Source organism: Micropterus salmoides, unplaced genomic scaffold (assembly GCF_014851395.1).
Source record: "Micropterus salmoides isolate LMB-PRFRI ecotype aquatic unplaced genomic scaffold, ASM1485139v1 Ms_hic_scaffold_1, whole genome shotgun sequence".
Lineage (NCBI taxonomy): Eukaryota > Metazoa > Chordata > Actinopteri > Centrarchiformes > Centrarchidae > Micropterus > Micropterus salmoides.
In genome coordinates this window covers 54,167,947-54,180,196 of record NW_024040040.1, presented here as the reverse complement: position 1 = coordinate 54,180,196, position 12,250 = coordinate 54,167,947, and the positions used below count along the sequence as shown (strand labels likewise).

The 12,250-nt window shown below is 39.3% G+C and overlaps 1 protein-coding gene across 1 annotated transcript; it reads left to right on the top strand.

Annotated features, from left to right (window-relative positions):
* The first annotated feature begins 19 nt into the window (after nucleotides 1–19).
* On the top strand, nucleotides 20–2,563 carry LOC119914037. Its single transcript, XM_038733017.1, has 4 exons — nucleotides 20–1,249; nucleotides 1,346–1,417; nucleotides 1,514–1,609; nucleotides 1,726–2,563. Exons 1-3 carry the CDS (start codon nucleotides 28–30, stop codon nucleotides 1,537–1,539), a joined length of 1,320 nt encoding a protein of 439 aa, XP_038588945.1. The 5' UTR covers nucleotides 20–27; the 3' UTR covers nucleotides 1,540–1,609; nucleotides 1,726–2,563.
* Nucleotides 2,564–12,250: the final 9,687 nt, after the last annotated feature.

Here is a 12,250-nt window from a genome sequence, read left to right as displayed (position 1 = left end):
AGCGGACTAAAACAAATTCTTGAACATATGACATATGACACTGTAACGCAAGCCGTGAAGTCTGACGTGCTGATCATTTCACTGGGAGAGAGGATGTTCCTCAAAAATGGAGAAGTTCGACGACATCAGGCAGACATCAGAAATAAGATGAGGGAACTTGCCAGACTTGTTCTTGTAGCAAGAAAAATGGACAATGACATTGTTTTTTTGAAGGACTTGATCACCCCAGGAAAGTTTAACACAGTACTTGAGGCTGTTAAACAAATGACGGGGTTCAATACCTTAACAAATAGATTCTCTATTCCCTCGACGGCACTTAAACTGCGCCATTCCCTTGTGAAGGTGTCGTATATCTTGCAAGGAGATGCTATACGCCAAGAGGACGATGCCTTAAAAAGAAGAGTTGAGCAATTCATTAAATTAATTGAACTGGAATGGACAACGCATGTGTCAACCAATGCACTGAAAACCTTATGTCAGAAGAAATGGAACAGCCCCACTGTGCTACCTCTAACTGAAGACATTAGGAAGCTCCAGGATCATCTGAAATGCCTTGAAGTGGCCAACAAAAAAGCTCTCATTGACAAGCCATCCAAAAAGTCATGGAGTGAGCTCTCTCAAGTCACTCTGACACAGCTCATATTATTCAATCGACGTCGTGAAGGAGAAGTTTCCAGAATGGAAGTTAAAACATACCTGGAGAGAAACAAACACAGTATGCAGGATGAAATTCTGGAGAGCCTGTCCCCTTTTGAGAAGAAATTATGTGAGAATCTCATCAGGGTAGAGGTACGGGGAAAAAGGGGTCGCAAAGTGCCAGTGCTCTTCCCAACAAATGTAAGACAGTCTGTGGAACTTCTGATAAAAACTAGAGAAGACGTTGAGATTTCCCCGAGCAACCCCTACATTTTTGCCCGTCTTTATTATGGATCTCAGGAGAACATTCGTAGATGTGACAGCTTAAAACGGTATGCAGATTGCTGTGGAGCTGAACACCCAGAAAATATCACATCCACCAAATTGAGAAAGCATGTTGCCACAGTGTCACAGCTCCTTAACCTTCAAACGCATGAACTAGACCAACTTGCAACTTTCATGGGACATGATATACAGGTCCATAGAGATTTTTACAGACTACCTGAGGAAACTCTCCAAATGGCAAAGATTAGCAGACTTCTTTTTGCTCTGCAAGGTGGAATAAGCAAATTCAAGGGAAAATCCCTGGAAGATATAACACCAAACATCAACTGTAAGTAAAGGATTTCAAGTATTAACTGTAGTTTTTATTAAAACAAGGCAAGTGCTTTATACTTATTCATAAATATTCATAAACATTTGGTTGCAGCTGAAGAGGACTGTAGTGACTCAGATCCAGAGGATATCCAGTCTGAGAGGACTACTAGCACAAGTCAAAAAGGTAAGATTTTCCACTGCATGTCGTACTTAATGCTAAAAAATTATTCAAACACTTGAATCAAGTATAACAAATGTATTGCCATCTATGTGGATTCAGGACACTCAGAGGATGAACATTCTTAAGAAGCGACGTCTACTTCAACAAAGAAAATTAATGGCATTAAGAAATCATCATTGCCATCAATTCAAAAGGGTACATTATTCCACTGACAAGAATATTGTACACATGGAACATCTTGACATTTGTTGAGAAAAATTGAACATTTTGATCTATTCGTATCCTAATTTACTTTTTTGATTTATTCTTAGGGAAATCCAGAAGGCCCTGGTCAAAGACTGAGAGAGAAATTGTTGAACACCATTTCAAGGACTTCCTGAAGGAAATGAAGACCCCTGGAAAAGTGGACTGTCAGAGATGCATAAATGAAAATCAGACTCTAAGGGATAATGGAAGAGACTGGAAAGCCGTAAAATACTTCGTGCACAACAAAATAATAACCATCAAGAGAAATTTGGGCCAACAATATTATGAACAATGACACTGGATATTGTGGAGCATCAACGCTACGTGCCTAAATGCTGGGAGCTTGCATTATGAAGCGTCAGTGCTACGTGCCTGAATACTGGGAGCTCGCATTATAGAGCATCAATGCCACGTGCCTAAATACTGGTAGCTCGCATTATGGATCATCAATGCTACGTGCCTAAATACTGGTAGCTCGCATTATGAAGAAGCAATGCTATGTGCCTGAATACTGGGAGCTCGCATTATGGAGCATCAGTTCAAGGGTTACAACATTGGTAGTTCATATAAATGGAGCATCAGTGTAAGGGTTACAACATTGGTAGTTCATATAAACGGAGCATCAGTGTAAGGGTTACAACATTGGTAGTTCATATAAACGGAGCATCAGTGTAAGGGTTACAACATTGGTAGTTCATATAAACGGAGCATCAGTGTAAGGGTTACAACATTGGTAGTTCATATAAACGGAGCATCAATGTAAGGGTTACAACATTTCTAGCCCATAATAACAGAGCATGAAACAACAGAACAACTGTTATTGACTTTGTTTACTTACTTTTTTTTTTACTTTTTACTATTCATAGAAGCACTCATCACTGAGGATGTAAAGTCTGCACTACCGTGGGGGGTGGGACAGGGAGGGTGAGTGGGGGTGGGGGTGGCTCTTATTAAACTTAAATTAATATAGATATTATTATTTATTATTTTTATTGTTACTGTTATTATGTCAAGAACAAGTCTTAGTTTGTGTGTGAGCTTAAAAGTACTTTTAATAAAACTTATTTTAACTTAACTTCTGTATCTTTGGTAATGTTTTCTATTTGTGGTTATAAGATTATTGCCTTCAAACATCGTGATGGTTCTGAAATGAGCTGTAGGTAAGTCATCACTATTTCTGTGGCCATTAACATACCAGTTAAACTATGCTGTGTAGCCCTTTATAGTGTTGATCTTAAAACACAATACAAGCACTTTGTAACTTGCTTCTGAAAAGTGCTCTACAAATAAAGATTATTATTATACATCCACTAAAACTCAGCCTTTATACTTTGTTACAAAAAAACTTTATAGCAAATAAAGAGACTATTTAGTTGAGTTTATTTTGACTCAAAAGTATGATTACATTTGCTTATTTATTATTTTCATACAAGTTGGAGTGTGATTATCCATGCTATCTAAGAGGGAACCTGTGTCATCATGTACCAGTGAACAGTGGACTCCTGTCGTTCCACACAGTACAAGTGTGGTCCCTTTGTCCTTAATTCAAATCAATAAATAAAACGCATTTCTGTAAGTGTAGACTAAGCACATAGATATGATAACAAAATGTATTGACATTCAGTGGTTGTGAAAACTGGTCAGTTAAGTATTTTAGAACTGAAAAAGTTTAAAGCAATTGTCAAAGTCTGATGTGAAATACTTTTTGAGAATTAATTAAAACTGAAATGAAAGTATCTTACCTCTAATCATTTAATTTATAATTCTACCCTAGCTGTTTTTCTATTTCTGTTCCTTTTTTTGGAATCTAAAATCCTTTTTACTCTCGTGCTCTCTGTGTAGCCCTTTATTGTAATACAATGTTGATTTTAAAACTCAATACTTCCACTAAAACTCAGCCTTTATACTTTGTTACAAAAAAACTTTATAGCAAATAAAGACACTATTTAGTTGAGTTTATTTTGACTCAAAAGTATGATTACATTTGCTTATTTATTATTTTCATACAAGTTGGAGTGTGAGTATCGCTCCGTGCTATCTAAGAGGGAACCTGTGTCATCATGTACAAGAGAACAGTGGACTCCTGTCGTTCCACACAGTACAAGTGTGGTCCCTTTTTCTGTAATTCAAATCAATAAATAAAACGCATTTCTGTAAGTGTACACTAAGCACACAGATATAATGGGAAAAAAATGTATTTATGTCCAATGCTTTTGAAATCTGGTCAGGTTAGTATTTTGCGACTGAACAAGTTTAAATCTCTAGATGTCAAATGTCAAATAATTTTTTTTTAATTCATTCATTTTTTTAATAATGAATTAAAACCATAAAAGTATCTTTATACTGACCATTTTATTTATAATTCTACCCTGGTTGTTTTTCAATTTTTCTCTCCAGGCCTTCAGTGTAGCCCTTTATTTTAATACATGTTGATCTTAAAACACAAGACATCGACTAAAACTCAGCCTGTATATTTTGTTAGAAAAAATTAAGAAATTGTGTTTCAAGAGACAGCTTTCTTTACTGAGTAGCTTGTATAATAGCCCCTCTACAGTCTGATAGACTCCCTGTGGCTGCAAGCCATTCACTCTATAGGGGAGTGTTAAGAACGACGTGTGTGAATGAGTCGTTAAAATCTCTGCTTGATCCACTAGAGGCACTGCTGAGTATGGACTTAAACACTCACACACCTGCAGGTCCCCTCTTGACAATAGTTTAAAAAATTTACCAGATGGTTTTAGACATGATTTTAGCATGATTTAAAGCATGTCCAACAGGGGACCTAAAAAATGTCCCCTGTTCACTTTGAAGTTCCCTCTTAGTGGGTGTGTAACAACGTCGAGGTCCACTGTTAGATAGGTTGGTAAGTGCACACACACACACACACACACACAGATCAGATCATATTTCTAAATGCAGCTTTAAAGGATCAATGTAGTTATTCTGCTCTAGTTCTAGACTGTCCTGAGATCAGCTGCATGTTATTGATCTGTGTTGACATGAATAGGTGTATGAATGTTGTGCTGACATTTGGATGATGTCTGTAGAAGGCTGACATTATGATGATCCACAATAACACAATGACAAAGTCTCTCTACTCATTTTAGGGAAAAGCTCATTGATTAGGACATAGTAATGTTGAGCTCCACATTTAAAACCTGAACACATCTGATTGGATTAGAAATGGATTTTTTTCTCCATCATTTATTCTTTATTCAGATTGGAGGAATGCAGTTTGTCAGAGATCAGCTGTGCTTCTCTGGCCTCAGCTCTGAAGTCCAACCCCTCCCATCTGAGAGAGCTGGAGCTGAGTCTCAACTACAAGCTGCAGGATTCAGGGGTGAAGCTGCTGTGTGGTTTCCTGGAGGATCCACACTGCAGACTGGAGACTCTGAGGTCAGTTCACTCACTCTCTGTTACTCTTGTAGATCTGATATGTTTAATTAACAGTTGATTGATGTTTGGTAAGTGCACCAACAAACTGGGCGAGCTGGTGAGGAAGGCCAGCTCGGTGGTGGGGATGGAAGTGGACAGTGTGGAGGCAGTGACTGAGAGGAGGATGAGAGGGAAGCTGAAAACCATCATGGACAACCCCTCTCATCCTCTCTATGCTGAGCTGAGGCAGCTCAGGAGCTCCTTCAGCCACAGACTCATCCAGCCCCGAGCCTCAAAGAGCTTTGGAGGCTCATTTGTGCCGTCAGCCATCAGGCTCCACTAGGGGTGTGGAAAATAATTGATCTTTAGATGCATCGCGATGCGGACTTGGACGATTCTGAATCCATTGACAGATGTCAATAATGGATTATCTAGAGGTTAACTGATAACGTAATGTTGACGGAACGAAAAAGGCGGAACTCAGAAATGTGAAGTCTGTGGTGTGAACACAACGGAGACGTGTGGTTCTCCCTGTTCAGCAGAGACAGACAGCTGTTTGACATTATCAATAAAATCAGACTAATGTTAATGATTATGTTAATGAGGTCACAGCGTGTCCGTTAATTAAAGTCTGTCTGTTTTCCAACTGCTGGAAAAGTGAAGGCGGTTAGTGCTAGCTAACATCTCCTCTTCAGACTGCGGTCTGGAAGCTGAGCAGGACGCTTTTTTGCTGCTACTTCAAGTTCGTTTGTTGTCATTCATCCACATATCGAGTACACAAATGAACGAAAAGACGTTTCTCAAGGCCCATGGTGCTCAACACAAGTTGTGCTATTTGCGAGTTTTCGTCAATGGGCGTGTCTGTGGCGTCGATGATTCGCCATGAAACAGGAAGTTGTTGTAACTTCAGTGTACATGCTCACATCTGCACCAAACTGTACATGTAGGATGAGAGTCCCGCCCTGAACACATGTACATGCCGACATTCACCCACAGTCATAGCGCCACCTGCTGGCAACAGGAAGTGACTTTTAACGAAGCAGCCACCGCCGCACGTTTCACCTATGTGCACGAATTTGTCCAGACACACAAAAAAGCCTCTTGGAGCGATGCCCTAAAACCAACAGGAAGTCGGCCATTTTGAATTTTACGGCCATTTTTGGATGATTTACACACTCCGTACTTTAACGAACTCCTCCTAGGGATTTGGTCCGACCGACTTCAAATTTCTGCTGTGCCTTCTAAAGGCATTGAAGATGAAAAGTTGTGCTATCTGTGAGTTTCCGTCAATGGGCGTGTCCGTGGCGTGGCGTCAAAGATCAACTCTTCGCCATGACACAGGAAGTTGTTGTAACTTCAGTGTACATGCTCACATCTGAACCAAACTTTACGTGCTTGATAACTCTCCCACCCCGCAGACATCTACACGCCAATACAGATTTATATTCATAGCGGCAAGTGCTATGTAGCTCCACATAGGGGACCCAGGAAGTGACATATATCACCTTCATGCGACGTCGGAACCGCGTAGCAAATTCACAGCCGCAGAGCTCCAGAATGTGCAACTCGGCCGGCTCACACCCGGACGCGCTACAAGTACAAGGGCCCGCCCAACGCTGCTTGCAGCTTTAATCTTGTATTTGTATTGTGTCCTTTACCCCTACAGGGATTAACACAGGTATGTCTTATCTGAAATGGTCACATCTGGATACAGAAGATCCTCTGAACTAATATTTGTTTGAAACTGATCAAGTTTACTTGTTGAAGTAGAAATATTTCGGTAGCACTTTATAATAACTACACACTAAAAAGCATTAGTGAAGTATTACTAAATACGGAATTCATCATTTATAAAGCATTGTAGCCAGCCTAATACTGTGCTAATGTTGCTGACCCGTAGCTGCTTGTTATGACGCGTTAGGCGGCTAATGTTGTACCTGATGTTGCGTGTAAATCAGATCCAGAGGCATCGTCTTCGTTGCAATATCACCAATTTATTGTTCTCCACACAGATGAAAGGTGCACAAAGTCCACAAGCACGAAGATTCCCACAAATGAACATGACAACAGCATTCACACAAACTCCGCCATAGCGGTCAAAAACTTGTTTGCCCTTCCGGGGTCAACACCTGACAACTACCTGTTGCCCCTTCGCTTATATAGTTGAGCCTACAGCACCATCTAGTGACCAAACAAAAAATAAACAAACATTTGGCTCCTATATAAAGCATTGTTCATACATTAATACACATTAGTATGTCATTCATAAACATAGTTATGAATGTTTTATTCTGTATTATCTACAAACTATGAAGCAGTTGTTAAGTATTAGTACATTTTTAATTTATCATTTACAAACCATTGTTCTTACGATAATACACATTAGTAAGCCTTTATTAATAAGCTCATCTATAATGTGCTTAATAATTGTATTTTCATACTTTATACATGATTGGTTCACTATTTATAAATGAAGAATTATTTTAATGACAAACCATTTATATATGAGTTGTTTATGGTTCATAAGATCATTTAGAAAATGTAAGAAAATTATTACATAACAGCCTGTTTTTTTTATTTTTTATACTGACATGTAGTTATTTAGAAATGGTCTAATAGGACGTGTTCATAGATGTTTTATGACACTTATTTCTACAATTTATGATTTATTCTGGTTACTAATGGTTAGTAAGTATTTTGTGTGAGCTCTTCTAAAGTGAGGACTGTCTATATCTTACAAAGCATTTACAAATAATATTGTAACACACAAGAATCAGAGGGCCTCAGAGGGAGGCCCCTTCCTGCAGATCGGTTATAAAGAGGCGGAGCTCCGGGGCCCCCTTTGCTCCGGTGCACAGGCTTTGCATTAAAGTGCGTTTTTTACCCACCAAACAGCTTCAGCTTCACCAAAAGGAACGTCACTGTCACTGAGTTAAATCTCATTTTGTAGCTTCTCTGTCTGAGTTTGCCTCCTTTTCTTCCTGCAGTCAGGACGTATTAATATTAATGAGCGGCGTTTCACTGACCATTTATAGGCAACTATGGGCATTTGAAGGGTTGGACATGGAGCTCCCTCACATGCCCCACATTTCAAGTTGATTGTGATTTATAAATGGTTTTATAAGTCTGATTATTTTTTGGCGTATGCCATTTTTGGCTTTTGGGAGCACGTACACTTTTAGTGAGGATTCTACACACAGTTTTATAAATGAGACCCCAGGACTGTGACGGTGAGGCTTTTCCATGCCATCAGTAACGTTAGCTGGGGCATCTTTCAGGTAGTCCTAGGGGGCTTTCACACCTATGACTACCAATTGAATGTGGTCCAACCAAAAGAGGTAGTCTCGGTCCGGATCAAACTGAACCATGGTTTGGTTCGTTTCTGGTGTGAAAGCATTTTGTGGATGGTTCAGACTTTCAGACTATTTACAGGAAGTTTGGCGGTTGCCGTTTAAACTGGAAACAAGTAAATGCATGGAGAAATGCATTGAAATAAGCACACAAATATAAATCTCCCATGACAGCTCATCTTTAGATACAGACGGCCACAATAGAAGCACACTGCCACCCATCGCTCTGGTCTCTGCTCAAACGGAGGTGCAGATTGTTTGCTGTCTTCTCCTCCTGTCCTGTTGGCGACAATATAATGTTCGCACAATGAGGACGTTTAATTGCGAATTTGAACTAGCCTTCAGTATAGTTGGTGCTGCAGGTAGTAATGCTATAATAATAACAATATAGTGGCAAATATGCATATGTACATTTTTTATTCATTCATTCTAGTCAAAGCTCCCCGCTGAACTGTTTAATAAACCAATCAATGTCAAGTACAGGGAGACGCAGCCAACGTAGATGATGACGACAGGACGCAGGTCTGTCAGGTAAAGTCCTTTAGTGCGGTCGCAGAATTGCAGTGTGAAACCAAACCAAAACTAACCGAATGTATCAAAACATGAACTTTGGTTCGGACCTTGGTGCAGACTTTCAGGTGTGAAGCCCCCTTAGTAGCATCCTTTGGGCTTTGCCACTGGTAGATTTATGAGTTACACTGAAATTGTTTATATTCTTTCTCAGGAAAATATAAAAAAAAAATCTATGAACCATTAACAACTCATATATAAATGGTTTGTCATTAAAATAATACTTCATTTATAAATAGTGAACCGATTATGTATAAAGTATGAAAATACAATTATTAAGCACATTATAGATGAGCTTATTAATAAAGAATACAACATGTTTAACTCTGTTTATAAATGACTTACTAATGTGTATTAATGTAAGAACAATGGTTTATAAATGATGAATTCCGTATTTACTAATACTTCACTAATGCTTTACAGTGTGTAGTTATTATAAAGTGCTATATTTCTTTGTTTCTGTTGGTTTCAATGTGTTTTCACAAATAATGTCTGATCACTGATATTGATCCTTCAGAACACACACACACACACACACACACACACAAACACACACAAAACACACACACACACAGACACACACAGACTGGCCTGAGATCAGCAGCATGTTATTGATCTGTGTTGACATGAATAGGTGTATGAATGTTGTGCTGACATTTGGATGATGTCTGTAGAAGGCTGACATTATGATGATCCACAATAACACAATGACAAAGTCTCTCTACTCATTTTAGGGAAAAGCTCATTGATTAGGACATAGTAATGTTGAGCTCCACATTTAAAACCTGAACACATCTGATTGGATTAGAAATGGATTTTTTTCTCCATCATTTATTCTTTATTCAGATTGTGGAGCTGCAGTTTGTCAGAGATCAGCTGTGCTTCTCTGGCCTCAGCTCTGAAGTCCAACCCCTCCCATCTGAGAGAGCTGCAGCTGAGTGACAACGAGCTGCAGGATTCAGGAGTGAAGCTGTTGTGTGGTTTTCTGGAGGATCCACACTGCAGACTGGAGGCTCTGAGGTCAGTTCACTCACTCACTCTCTGTTACTCTTGTAGATCTGATATGTTTAATTAACAGTTGATTGATGTTTGGTAAGTGCACCAACAAACTGGGCGAGCTGGTGAGGAAGGCCAGCTCAGTGGTGGGGATGGAAGTGGACAGTGTGGAGGCAGTGACTGAGAGGAGGATGAGAGGGAAGCTGAAAACCATCCTGAACAAACCCTCTCATCCTCTCTATGCTGAGCTGAGGCAGCTCAGGAGCTCCTTCAGCCACAGACTCATCCAGCCCCGAGCCTCAAAGAGCTTTGGAGGCTCATTTGTGCCGTCAGCCATCAGGCTCCACTAGGGGTGTGGAAAATAATTGATCGACGATTGGACGATTCTGAATCCATTGACAAATGTCAGTAATGGATTATCTAGAGGTTAACTGATAACGTAATGTTGATGGAACAGGCGGAACTCAGAAATGTGGAAGTGCAGCTCCGGACCGTCTGTGGTGTGAACACAACGGAGAGACGTGTGGTTCTCCCTGTTCAGCACAGACAGACAGCTGTTTAATGAGCGCTGCTACTAAACTTTGACATGATCAATAAAATCAGACTAACGTTAATGATTTTCACCCGCACACTGTGCAGCACGGCAGCGCTTAGCTAGCGTCCTCTCCTCATTCTTTATAGGACAGCTACAGGACAGGCGGCAGTAGGTGACGCTGAAAGCAGAGGAGGAAAAGATGAGCACTACGTTTCAGTCTGGCAGTAAATGTACGCTGCAGGTCACAGCGTGTCCGTTAATTAAAGTCTGTCTGTTTTCCAACTGCTGGAAAAGTGAAGGCGGTTAGTGCTAGCTAACATCTCCTCTTCAGACTGCGGTCTGGAAGCTGAGCAGGACGCTTTTTTGCTGCTACTTCAAGTTCTTTTGTTGTCATTCATCCACATATCGAGTACACAAATGAACGAAAAGCCGTTTCTCAAGGCCCATGGTGCTCAACACAAGATCACAATAATCAAGTTAGAAGAAACAAACATGTGACTACGCTAGACCAGACAAAAACAGGAACAGATATATTAAGGTGAATGTGGTTTGGCTGCAGCACTGTAAAGTGCATAGTTCAACATGTATCTGACTCTATACTAAAAACAGCAGCATCAGAAATGAAAACAGCAGCAGAGGTCAGTAATAATGCTGGAATAATGGAATAATGCTATGCTATGTTAGCTACAGTTATATGAAGTAATATTAAATATCTGCATTTCATTACTACCTACTTCTTTGGATTGGTACAAATACGTGGCTTTGAAAGTACCAAGTAGTCTCACAGTGAGAAAAATACATCTTTATCATTTTACAATCTCATCGTAGCCTCATAATCGTAATGAGGTGCCTAGAAATTCCCGGCTTTGAGGAGACGCATCGTGATATCGAATCATTGACCTGATAATCGTAATGGAATCGTGAGACCAGTGAAGATGCACACCGCTAGGCTCCACAACACCACAGCACCAAACTGACAGACTGTATTTTGACTTGAGTTATTGAACATAATTGTTATTGTATATCGATTTTTTTTATAGTGTGTACACTGTGTGTATATATTTACACATCTACGTAGAATGTCACTGATTCTACTTTTTCTAGTATTTTTTATTGTGTCCTTTACATTCCTCTGTGTTGCTGTGCCAATCTGATTGGTCTTATCTGAAACGGTCACATCTGGATACAGAAGATTCTATGAACTCATATTTGTTTGAAACTGATCAAGTTTACTTGGTGAAGTAGAAATATTTCGGTAGCACTTTATAATAATGACACACTATAAAGCATTAGTGAAGTATTAGTAAATACGGAATTCATCATTTATGCATACGTTAATACACATTAGTAAGTCAATTATAAACATAGTTATACATGTTTTATTCTTTATTAATAATCTCATCTATAATGTGCTTAATAATTGTATTTTCATACTTTATACATGATTGGTTCACTATTTATAAATGAAGTATTATTTTAAAGACAAACCATTTATATATGAATTGTTAATGGTTCATAAGATCATTTTTTAAATATTTTTTTATACACAAATTAACACCCAAACCAAGACAGAACTTTTTCTTAGCAAGAACTCTTGTTGAGTAGTGTTCTGGCAAAGGGTATAAAACGCCTGCTATAGCGAGCCCGTTTCCAGCCCAGGGATCTATATCTACGTCCTGATGGTAACAGAGTGAAGAATGTGTTGAGAGGATGACTGATATTGTGTGCTATTATGTGTGCTTTCCGTAAAATGGCTTTCCTATT